This window comes from Ictalurus punctatus, chromosome 12 (assembly GCF_001660625.3).
Source record: "Ictalurus punctatus breed USDA103 chromosome 12, Coco_2.0, whole genome shotgun sequence".
NCBI classification, from domain to species: domain Eukaryota; kingdom Metazoa; phylum Chordata; class Actinopteri; order Siluriformes; family Ictaluridae; genus Ictalurus; species Ictalurus punctatus.
Genome location: NC_030427.2, coordinates 15235515 through 15248710, shown reverse-complemented (window position 1 = coordinate 15248710; position 13196 = coordinate 15235515). Strand labels below are relative to the sequence as shown.

At 39.9% G+C, this 13196-nt stretch overlaps 1 protein-coding gene across 1 annotated transcript in view; it reads right to left on the bottom strand.

Annotated features, from left to right (window-relative positions):
• Positions 1-10540, bottom strand: part of LOC108272407 (alpha-1,6-mannosylglycoprotein 6-beta-N-acetylglucosaminyltransferase B) — a 107714-nt gene extending 97174 nt beyond the window's left edge. Inside the window, exons 1-2 of the mRNA XM_053684579.1 lie at positions 9914-10540; positions 4421-4533 (exon numbers count right to left, since the gene is read on the bottom strand). Coding sequence (XP_053540554.1) covers positions 4421-4533; positions 9914-9951 — 151 coding nt within the window. The 5' untranslated portion in view covers positions 9952-10540. The remainder of the gene's footprint in view (positions 1-4420; positions 4534-9913) is intronic.
• Between the last annotated feature and the right edge of the window lie 2656 nt (positions 10541-13196).

The window sequence follows — 13196 nt, the reverse complement described above, 5'->3', positions numbered from 1 at the left end:
ACTTGACACGGGGATTCAGAAAACTTGGAAATGGACCAGGTACTGAGTGTGAGGGGGGTCATTTGTGTCAGAAACTTATTGGACATTGAAACTTATTGATGTAAAGGACTGTAAACAAAACACTTTAATCAAAGGTCTATCTATAACACATCTGATGTAGAGACTCACACTGTCTATTTTAGAATTTTATTATAAATTTTATTGGAATCTCGTTGAGTGTGACAAGAAATAATCTTTTTGAAAAATCCATGAAATTGCGACAAACAGTATCTCCTTACATCCTGCAGCGCTGAATGTGAGATAAAGAAAAGCATTTCTATGTCTATAACAATCGCCGCTTAGTGGTGGTATGATGTGTAGGGGCGCCAATACTTTTTGCAGCACAATACACTGGCTACAGACACTAAGAAAAGTGACCCATGTGGAGGTGGAAATGCAGACATGCTCATAAATCTTATAAATATTACATTATATCTACACACACACACTCATGAACATATGGTTACACACGTTCAGTACTTACATAAGCATAAAGAAATGCACACATACACACACACAAACACACTCACACACACACACACAGACACACACAGACACACACACACACACTCATAAAGGAGTGTGTCTTGGGACGGCGGGAGGACATACACACTCTTCTGTGGTTAATGAGCCAGCAGACATCTTTTCAGGCTACAGCACACACGCAGCTAATTAATCAAGTCCACACACACACATACACACACACACACACACACACACACACACACACACAGTGTGCTAAGAGGCAGTCAGCCAGTCTAGCATAACCCCTGACCCCTCAAATATACACACACATATGCTAAAAACACAATTTACATTATAAAACATTCCTCTTACTCTAAGTATAGCTGATGCTATGGTTTTGATGCTAATGTGGCTAACAAATAATGTAAGTTTATAGCTACCAGTTTAGCATATTGTGTGTGTAAGTCATCATAACGGCGTCTCTGCAGTCAGCTTTGCTTCAGGCTTCTAATAGATTACACTTCTTGTGTCCCAAACCGCTCCCTATCTCCTATTTCGTGCACTATATTGGGTGTCAGCCATTTTGTAGTGGTGTCTGAATTCTGAGTGAACAACTTCCTTCCCTACATTCGTTCACTCGTTTATACCCACAATGCACTCTGATTGGTACAACCAATGAACACTCGCCAACACACTATTTCCCCTACTCCGACGCGAAACGGCGATAGAACGCAAAAGAAAAATAAACATCGCAGACGAGAACATCGGAGGTGGCAACTTTTACAAATGTGAGCATAACGTTTTATTAATTAAAACATCTGTACTGAGATGATTCGAAGCTAAATGATACAAAATATTGATTGATTGGCACAGTATTTATTTTCAGCCACTTACGAGTTTGCGATGTAACTTTTAAATGACCAACTATACACATCAAATGATAATTTGGTGGATTTTTCTTGTATATTAGTTAACACATGTATGTACAGTATTCACATACGTATTAGAAAATACTATTTTCCACTACTTATTAATAAATTTAAGGACTGATTGGGGGAAATGTATTTAGTTGCATTTGTTTCTTGCTGGAGTTGGAAGGATCTAGTCGTCAGCTATTTAGTTAACAGCTCTGAGTTACTGATCGGAAGGTCAGTGGTTCAAGCCCCAACACTGCCAATCTACCAGTGTTGGGCCCTTGGGCAAGGCCCTCACCCTCAACTGCTCAGTTGTATAAATGTAAGTCACTCTGGATAAGGGCATCTGCCAAATGCCATAAAAAAATACAAAAATTTGTTCTTACAGATAGATTGCATCTTTGAACAAAGTACGCCTTAAAGTTGTAGCTCGTTCTGAAGTACATCTTTTTCTTCTACTCAGGAAAAAAAGTTTCACCAAATCCAAAACTAGCCAGATGGAATACATTTTTCACCAGGTTTAGCTCAGGAGTCAGCTTGAGGACACTGACAGGAACACACCATGAAAATGAAACCCAGCAAAAATAGTTATTTTCTATTTTTTTTTAAATAAACAAATAAAATAAATGACAGACAGTAGTGTTTTTATTCTCTTTTTTATTTTTAAATATAATAAATATATGTATTAAATATACTAAATAAGCCTAATAGTACATAAGCATGACTAGCAGTTGTTTTTGTTCTCTTTATCAACTAATACAATAAATGTGACAAATAAACAGTGAGAAAATGAACCTTACTGTTTTACGATAGACTCCATAATGTCCGCGACAGAGTGCTCTCTGACTCATTATCAGCATCCGAATTCGCTCACTCATTTTCTTTCACTTCTTCCCCATATAGCGGACTCAAATGTCATTCTCTATATAGGGAACAGTGAATGAGCGAACAAGTGAGCGATTTCAGACACAGCAACAGATTCAATTTATGAATCTTATCAGTGGCTGGAATCATTTGAATCTGTTCAGTTAAATGATTCGTTCTGAGATCAGATGTGTTCAACTGTGATCAGGCTGCCATCTAAAACAGACTTGAAACAGACGGCTTGATTTGTTGACTCAAGACAGAAATGATTCACTAACACAAGGGATAGAGCTCTCAGTTTAACTCACTTCCCAAATGACTTACTGATTAAGGGGCACGAATCTCCAAAGTTACACACACACACACACACACACACACACACGTACATAGACACACACACACACACACACACACCACATACTGTGGTAAACTGACAAAAGTGTGTATACTAGAGTGGAACTGTCATGACTAAAACTCTCCCTCTCTCTCTTTCTCTCTCTCACTCTCTCGCTCTCTCACACGCATACACAAACACACACACACACACACACACACGCACACACACACACACACACACACACACACACACACACACGCACACACACACACACACACACTCTAATGTCACAAATGAGAAGCCTGAGGTTCAAACTGTCAAATAGATAATAATGAGAACTCTCTATCTCTCTCTTTCTCTCTCTCTCTCTCTCTCTCTCTCTCTCTCTCACACACACACACGCACACACACGTAAGACACTTCATACGTCACAGATGAAGATCCTAAGGTTCAAACTGAAAGATGATGATGACAACTATCTCTCTTTCGCTCTCTCTCTCGCTCTCTCACACACACATACACACAAACTCACACACACACACACACGCACACACACACACAAGCATACACACACACACACACACACACACACACACACACACACACACACACACATTCAGACCCTGGGGCCCATCCCTGCGGCTGATGGTGAACAGAAGACCTGATGTGAGCTGCCACAGTGAGACAGGTGACATCGGGTAAAAATCCCCCTGAGGCAGATCTCGTAATGAGATTTCCACGACGAGGAGACAAACCTCTTCCTCGGTTCTCCTTCTACGCCTCCATCCTCATCCGTCTCTCCGCTCCTCCCTCCCGCCTTCCCTTTCCTGTCATCTCTCAGAAGACCGAGAACCCCACAGCTTCCTGGATTGAAAAACTCTCCTCTGAAGTATAATTCAAACCACCAGCTCTGATTGGTCAGAAGGTGTTGATTAGTTTCCTTTTTTAAAAAATGCAGTTTGTCATGTTACAGAGAAACCGCAAAGCGTAAAACTCCTCTGTCCTCTTTTACACAGCGCTGACACTGGAGACTCCTTCCCTAAATGTTACATAATCATCTCCTTACAGCAAACTGAAAACGATAAAATATTAGAACGAGAGCATTAATATAAACCTGTCATTTGCAGCTACACTACTGTCAGAGCTGCTGTTACAGAAAATGAATCAACACTTTCTGTCAAATCAGAATCCAGTGTTGTGAAACCATGGCAACTAGCAATAAACCCAAGTCAGGGACGGCTACTAGTGAACAGCTTAGTGGTTAGGGTGAAGTGAGGTGAAAAACCGGTGCAGTATGAATTCAGTTTAAGTTCATTTTAAACAATAGCAAATTATTGCATCACGCACACTAAATAAAATGTCACACACATACACACACACACACACAGGGTACACTTGTCATTTAGCAAACACTTTTTTGCCCAAAGTGGTTTAAATGTAACAGCTGCAGGCTGCGCTGCCCGGAGCACTCTGTGTAAATGTACAATTGCATTCTCGGCCCAATTCTCAGAATAATCCGCAGAAACACGTATCCTGAGGCTTAACCATTTCCCGAGACTCCAGGGATCCGTTTCCTCGTTATACACCCAGGAGGAGAAAGAGAGAGGGAAATAAAGTGAGCTGACCTTAAAGCTCAGAGCACATCAGTGGGGCAGAGGCTTTTCAGCCATGACCTGAAATAAACCCCGCTCTGCCCTTAACAAGCTCAGACGCCTCCACTGCATTCTACACCCACGCCTCAGATGGAGCCCCAAGGGCTGCTCAGCTTTTAGCGCTTTTTACACTCCTGAACGAGAGTTACCTTCGGTGCGGGCGGTAAACGGAGAGTCGGTGAGACGTTTGGCTGAGAACTGGCCTCCCAGAGAGGTCATTAAAAAGCACAGGCTGAAGAAGCCGATCCCCACCACAAAGATCCTTCAGAACAGAAAAGGGGGGGAGGGAAAAAGAGAGGGGCAAGTCAAAAAAGTGTAGAATAACAACTGTTTTGGGCTTTAAATATTAGTAAATAAAAAATGTAAAAAGATACTCAAGGAAGGAAGTATAAAAGCTCTTTGGGGCTTCAGGAAGGAGACAGGAAGGAAAGAAATGAGGAAGGAGGGATGGGAGGGAGAGAAGGAAGGATGGAAGGAAGAGGGGGAATAGAGTATGGTAGAGTGAGATGGGGAGAAAGAAAGAAAAAAATAGATAAATAAATGAGGAAATAATGAAGGAAGGAAGGAGAGGGTATACAGAAAGGAAGAAGGAGGAAGAAAGAAAGAAAGAAAAAAAGAAGGAATGGAGAGAGAGAAAGGAAGACAGAGAGGAAGAGGAAGGAGGACATAAGGAAGATGGAAAGAAGAAGGAAGGAAGGAAGGAAGGAAGGAAGGAAGGAAGGAAGGAAGGAAGGAAGGAAGAGGGGCAACAGAGTAAGGTATAGAGAGGGGGGGGGGTAGAGGAAGAAAAAGAAAATAAATGAGGAAATAATGAAAGAAGGGAGTACCATAAATAAACTGGTAAAGCAGAAGGAAAGGAGAGAGTGAAAGATGAGTAGATGAAGAGAAAAAGGAAGAAATAAATAAGGAAGGAAGGAAAGAAGGTCGGAGGAAGGAAGGAAGGAAGGAAGGAAGGAAGGAAGGAAGAGAGAGAAAGGAAATAATGTAAAGAGGAAGCAAAGATATAAGGAGGAAAGAAAGAGAAAGGAAATAATGAAAAGAGGAAAGAAAGCAGAAATGAAGGTAGCTGTAGTGTAAATGAAGAAAGTGCACACTTCAGTAATAAGTTCAGAGCTCAGATGATTGCACATGTAGTGTATAAATAAACAATAGCACAGAGGCAACACAGAGGAGAGTTTTGTCATTACGCGGTTTTCTCCCATCATTACAACACAAATGAAGAACGACAGATGAAAGTCCGACAGCAGACTGAGAGAGAAGACGCTGTTCCCATCATTACTGACACACCATCTGCATCTGCATGATAATAACACTAACTGCATAAGCCCTGGATTACCCCTGCTGGATTAATCCCCCCAGCCTGCTGCAGCTCACCTTACACATTATTACCTCCATAACAGGAACTCATCACCACACCAAGTTGTTTATGTATTTATTTATTTGTTTATTTGTTTGTCTGTTTGTGTGTTTGTTTACCGGATGTTTGCTTGTTTTTAATTCATTAGTTTGTTTAACCTCTTGCTTGCTTTCTTATCTATCTTTCTATCTATCTATCTATCTATCTCTCTCTCTCTCTCTCTCTATATATATATATATATATATATATATATATATATATATATATATATATATATACACACGTGTGTGTGTTTGTTTGTTTGTTTTTTAGAGAAACTGAGCCAGAGGCTAAACAGATAAATGACCTCTTTTATGAATCTTGCTGTAAGTGACATATATAGAAATCTCATAACCCAGAGACTCTCAGCCTAAGTACACACACACACACACACACAGAAGTTTGGAACGTGTCACATGTGAGTAATTCATCTCTCTTTACTGTTTAAAAGTGTTCCGAAGGCCGCAGGCTTGCTGGGAGATTGTATCACCACTAATTACCGGATTTAAAGTAATTGCTTCGGTCTGCTTGCTGGCTCGGAGCAAAAATCCGCCGTCTCCTAATTGGTTTTCCGGGCGAGTGGGGATCAGATTCTGGATGGATCGGTGACTGCTGTGAGGGTGACATTATGAGATTTTCGGGAAAAAATTTAGCCCTCGCTTTTGAAAGAGGCGACACTAAAGCACGACAACGATCTGAAAACCTCCTTATCAGCTAGAAGCTCTGTGTTAGGAGAGAGAGAGAGAGAGATAAAGAGAGAGAGAGAGAGAGAGAGAGAGTAGTAACACACACAGTGTCATGCGGTAACAGGAAAATAATAAGCGACAGGTGTGAAGGAAGCAGAGTTGCTCTAAGCACCCTGAAGATTATTCATTTCCTATAACAGCACATCGTGAAGTCTTTTATTCCTCTTATACCACAGCAATTTGCTAACAATTACAACTGTATACAAATCTCATACTTTTTATCTGTTTATAGTGACAGATAACGTTCCACAAAACAAGTGGTAACAGTTTCTATGAAGACCATATGTATACTGACACAGCGTGTTATAATGCACTCATAAGTCATGAAAATAAAAAGTTTGTAGCATCGTTTATAATGCGTTTACAAATGACTAAAAAGAATGCATGACAAGTAGCGCTTAAACACATTAGAAACGATATCTTCTCATAACGCGCTGTGCAAAGTGATACAACGTGTCATGAACACTGCTTATAATGCATCGTGTTAAAGATTCATAACGTATAATAAAGATAAACTGTAATGCACTTTCCTGAGTAATTATAACAATGTGTATGAAGAGTCTTATGAATGTATTATAACATGACATGAAACTGTCATTCTACCAAGAAACCACAAAGTTTAAACTCCTGTGTACTGAAGGTGTCGCAAAACATCTACAGCTTTACCCCTGACACTGGAGACTCCTTTCTTAAACGTTATATTCAGTAAACGTCTCCTTACAGAAAACTTCACCATATAAACTATTGTTTAAGTTATTTATTAAGTGCCTATGAATGAGCTGTTACTATAGAAACGATAACATAATAGAACAAGCTTGTTAATATAAACCTGTACGCTATATACATATTATTTATTTTAAAGACTGTGGTTGATATTTTAACATGGGAATAAACTAGCTGTGTCTCTCAGTCTGTATTTGTGTCTCTGTGATTTAGAGTTTTTGTCCTTTTCCAGCTTTCGCACCTCGTTCAGCTTCACAATTCACGCAGTGAGCGCAAAGCAGGTGTTACAGTAAGAAATGTGTAAAAAAGAAAAAAAAAACATTGGAGAAAAAACGATCTGCTCACTCAGAATTGATGCATTAAGAAATAGATCAGAGATTCCCAGGCTGAATCTCAAACACTTCAAAGCTCTACGTAAGTATAAAATGACAGCTGCAACCTGCCGCTGCAGCAAACGGAAATACGGAGCCAAAATCTGGGCAGCTGTCCGAGACTCCTTGGGGATGGTGGTGAGAGTCGTGCTTCAGATCACCCTCGGCATCATGGGAAATCCGTGCTGAGCCACTCACTGGACGAACATCTGCTTCCATAATCCAGGTATGTGGAAAGACACGGGATGAATCCCGAATGTCCCAAATTCTGCCAATCACTCACACTAACTGCGATCATTTTTATTTACTTTAAGGTGTGCACTTACACATGTATAGGAGGTATGGATAATTTATGACATAATCATTACTGTGATATTTATCGTGATAAATTATGCCACAGTATACTTTTTTGACATTATTTTAATAACAATTACAATTCCATTGGAAGGTTGGAATGTTCTACTCAGTCATTAAAATGCTTTAAAATGTCACAGCTTTGTTCCCCTCCTCTCCATTCGCAATATTTTTGAAAGTAAAAGTACCATCAAACTCATCTTCCAGTTAATTTCATTTATTTCTTTTACAGTTTTTTTTTCACAGAGTATCGTAGAAATGTTTTCGAGTATCGTGATATGATATTTTTATGTCATATCGCTTACCACTAACAGTAAGTTCTTACAATTGTGCATCCTTCATTTAAAAAAAAAAACCAGCCTACTGTAATATAACATACTATAAAGACTCTTTTATAATGTTTCTTTACATTATAGTCATTTGTATGATTATTTTTTGTATTGGTGTAGAGTTTAGTATTATTGTATGCACTTAGGTATGAAATTGACCCCTTTTTATTACTAACTAGACAAAATGTATTTTTTTAAAATATCCACATTAATGGAAGGAGTCTCCAGTGTCAGAGATTTGTGACAGTTAGTTTTATGAGATCTTCAGGACAGAATAGTTTACGCTGTGCGGATTCTTGGTAAGAAGATGGTGACTGTTTATAGCTGCTATAACACAAGTGAGAACAGGAACCAACATGTTTCACAACATGAACCATAACCATAAATGGATTAAAAAAAGTGTGATGTGTCATTCATTACTAAATCAAATCATTTTTATTGGCAAATTGCTGCGGTGTAAGAGGAATTAAACACTTCAGGCCGTGCTGTTATAGGAAAATTATCGACTTTGTCATGGTGACAGTATCTCCGCCTCTTCTCCCCACTACGCCGTTGATTATTTTCATATAAGAGCATGACACAGGGATGTTTCATTCTAAATATTTTCCAGCTCATTTCTGTATTTATGGTGACAAATAACCAGTACTTAACCAGTAGTTAACAATCGTGTACAAGCTGGAAATTATATTCATGTGTTGGTGCTGTATGGGTTGCCATATTGAGATATTTTAAATTAATCTGTTGCTGTTACCTGCTTACTAAATTGAAAAAAAAAGACAAAATATGTAGAACATAGTCAAATTTATCGAGTATTTCCTACTATAAGAACAAACCAGCTATATGACTATTAAACCTGTTTCGATGCACTTTTACTCATTTTGTGCTTTCTTCTACCAGCAGATGTCAAAAGAATTAGAAAATGTCAAACTTGGAACGAGTAAACGTTTCCACAGACAGGCTCCAGCATCTGATATTTGCAATAATTTATATCCTAATAATCTCATAATAAAAAAAATTGATCAATTTTCCCCACATTCAAGATATACTGTATTCACTGGCTAAGAATTTATTTTTTTTGTGCAGTGTATGCACATTTAAAGAATTATTTCATCAACTTAAAATGCAACTATTCAATATAATCTTCATTATTTACAATGTATACACTAATATCTCTTCGTGGATATCGGTTAAAACCATAGAGATTTGTATTTTTTTTATATATTAGAGTCAAATTTACAAGTTTGAGTTAAAACCATTTAGTTCACTTAACATCTATAGCTTAAGTAGGCTATAATCATAAATATAATCACTGTGATAAACTTGTGCTCTGATCTCCACCACTGGAATCCTACTTTGAGAACCACTGGTACACAAAATACACAATAAAGCAGGAGCACATGCGCCTCACTATGGAAATATTACTATCAGTACTGTATTGACACGGGAGTGTAGTCTTACAGCGAGCTGCCAGTTTATTAGGTACTGAGTAAGCTCCTCGTCCCAGATCAAGAGCGCTTTCCACTGATGCACAGGATAGATGGGGTGCCAATACTTTATGCAGAGCAGCGGTTGGGGTGTAGTGAGTGATTCTACGCCTGTGCAGTACAATACGAGTCCGACAGTGTGCTAATTAAGCACCTTGCGCGCTACTGCACGTGCTGCTAATCTTGATCAATTCATTCCTGTTCTGTGCACGGTTTAAACCGCGCGCGTGTTCGCTCACCTGAACGGTTTGATGCTCAGCAGGCATCTTCTCACCATTATTCCCCCCGTCGTCCGAGCTCGTGCCGTTCACCAAATCCTGAGATGATATATTCCGGTAACGTCTCCGCGAACCGCGCCGGTGAATCCGGTAAACGCGCGCGCGGAACGCATGCTGCACGCACCTCTTCCCGGTGAACAATCAGAAAGACGGAACAAAAAAGAAAGAAAGAAAAACCCCAGCAAGCAATTGACGCGTTCACGGTCTCGGTTTAGTGCACCATCTCCATCAGCTCTCAGCTTCTCGAACCGCGCGCTTTGTGTTCATTGCGATGGGAAAAGAAAAAACAACAACAACAAACTACAAAATCCCAACTTTGCTGCACAGATGGGTGATTAGTCCGAATTGCCTCGAAATCCAAATCTCCGACAAAACATCCCGCAGGACGCTGAACGCGCGACGTTAAATACGCAGACGTTTACGCGTGCGTTAGACGGAGAAAGACGCGTTGCGCAGCTGTGCGACGTGCGAAGTGCTCTGCAGTGTTCGCGTCGAGAAGTTCCCCTGTGATGACTGAGCTGTCTAAAACGCGCAAAGCCACCGGACCCCCTGCTGCACGAGGCAGGCGGAGAGTATGCAGGGTGAAACGGGACAAAATCGACTCCTCAGTGCACAACGGGTCTTATAACCATAATGACGTTTCTGCGTTCTTCTTCATCATACACTTGAGGGGTACTAGTACATCACGGATAATAGATTGGAAAAAAATATGACTGGACCAGATTTTTCTCGAATGTTACAGCCATACTGTTTCAACTGATTATTGCTAGGCGTACCTGCCAGAGATGCACGTACGTAGTGGTTTTGTCATACAAGATATGCATGATGATACACAGTATAGGTCTGCAAACAATTTCCCAGTAGTGATACAAAAGCAGTGGTGCTTTATTAAAAATAAATGTCCTGTGATATTTCATGTCTAAAAAACAAAATCTGTAAATCTTTTTACAATTCAGACGAGCTGACTAAAGACACGCGACCCTTGAAAAGCTAGGCTACGCAATTAAAGACTGGAGGAACGTTACGGCTCATGGAGATGTGGAGAATATGGAGATTAACAAATCACAAATCACCCAAAGATCACCGGGAGGTTCGTCTAGAGAACGGTGCGATAATGTCTCTGCAATTAGAAAACACAGTAAAACAGTAGAAGAGATTCAGAGGAAACCTATTACGCTTTATATGAGACGTTTTCCTGATGTATTTCATCTACAAGTGATCTTATGTTATGATTTATGTGCAGTTTTCCTGAACAATAATTTTGACTCTTTCTACCCTGCATACACGTGCAATCTGCGTGTCCTCAGGACCTCTGCGTTACATTTACGCACCGAAATTTAATCTGCACCTCTGTTTGGTACAAATACAGTTAATAATACATTACTATACAGTCTGATATTTACACAAACATATTTAACTGTGCGTCATTACAGCATGTTCAATCCATTTGTGTTTTCTCATATGCAGTTTTGTGTTGTTTATATTCGGTTCTCACTTCTTTTACAGACGCGGAGAACCAAAGTCCAGAGATCTGGTCACTTTAACACTTTAATTCACTCTAATGAACTGTGTATTATATTCAGGACCATGGACAGCTCCCTTGTCGGGGCTAAATTGCGACCCCAGGAGGTGGATAACAGGAATGACACCTTTCTTTCTCTCGAGCTGTTTTTCTAAAAGCCTTACAACAAAATATTTGTAATTATTATTGTTTTGTCTTGGTTATTGCAAAATCCAACAACTTTTTTTCTCACCATTTTTTTTGTGCCTGTCACATGCAGCCTGAATATTAATCTCCTCATAGACTTCAATACGTACATCCAGGTGCAAGAAAATGTACAAAATGATTGATTTATTTTCTCTGAATCCAATTGAGAGTTTCCTATGTTGCATGCTTTGGATCGTTGTCCTGCTGGAAGGTCCACCCATGTCTCATCTTCATCATCCTGGTGGATGGCAGCAGATTCTTCTCAAGAATCTCCCGGTAAAGGGCTCCATTCATCGTTCCTTCAATTATATGAAGTCTGCCAGTAGCATGCGATGAAAAACAGGCCCACACCATGATGCTTCCACCTCCAAACTTCACTGTTGGTATAGTGTTTTAAGGGTGATATGCAGTGCCATTTCTTCTCCAAACATGGTGTGTAGTATGACAGCCAAAAAGTTCAATTTTGCTCTCGTCTGACCAGCCTATACTCACCCAGTATTTCCTAGGCATGTCCAAATTAGTTGTAAAAAACTTTAAACAAGCTTTGACATGCCTTTTATTTAGTAACTGAGTCTTGCAGGGTGAGCATGAGCAAAGGAGTGCATCGCTTGTCGTTTAGGTAAATGGTCTGCAGTTATATAGTGCTTTTTTAACCTTAGTGGTTCCAAAGCGCTTTACACTGGTTCTCATTCACACATTCACACACACACACACACTCACACACCAGTGGTAGCAGAGCTGCCATGCAAGGCACTAACTTGCCATCGGGAGCAACTTGGGGTTCAGTGTCTTGCCCAAGGACATTTCAGCACAAAGAATCATGTGGGCCGGGAACCGCCAAGCCTACGTTTAGTGGACAACCTGCTCTACCACTTGAGCCACAGGCGCCTGCCAGTTTTCTCTATGACAATGGCACCTGCTGCCTCCAAGTGTTTCTGGAGTGCTTTCCGAATGGTCCTTGGCTCTTGGGCTACTCTTCTGACTCCCTGGTCAGAAATCTTGCGAGGAGCTCCTGTGCGTGGCTGGTTGATGATGGGGTGATGTTGCTTCCACTTGCGGATAATGGCCCCAATGGTGCCTACTGGAGGATTCAGAAGTTTTGAAACATGTGTGTATCCAATTCCATCAATATGTTTAGCAACAATAAGGTTCAGAAGGTCTTGGGAGAGTTCTTTGCTTATACCCATCATTAGATGTTTATTGTGTGACACCTTGCTAATGGAAAAGCCTTTGTATAGATAGATCATCAATCATCAACTAACCCAGCTGACATTAATTTGCACAGATAGGAGGTATAATTACATTCTAATGACTTAAAGGTTTAAGATGATTCCTTGTCTTACCTTGCCCTGGAGAACTGCTTTTTCTTAACGTGTTCAATACGTTTTTTCCCCCATGTCATTTCACTTTATTACACATAACTTAATTTATGGATTTTATTGTAGTGAATTCTTCATATTTGCCAATTTCTTGAGTTAATTCTGATTTTAATGAAAATTTCATGTGAATAACCTTGGAAATATATTTACTGAATGT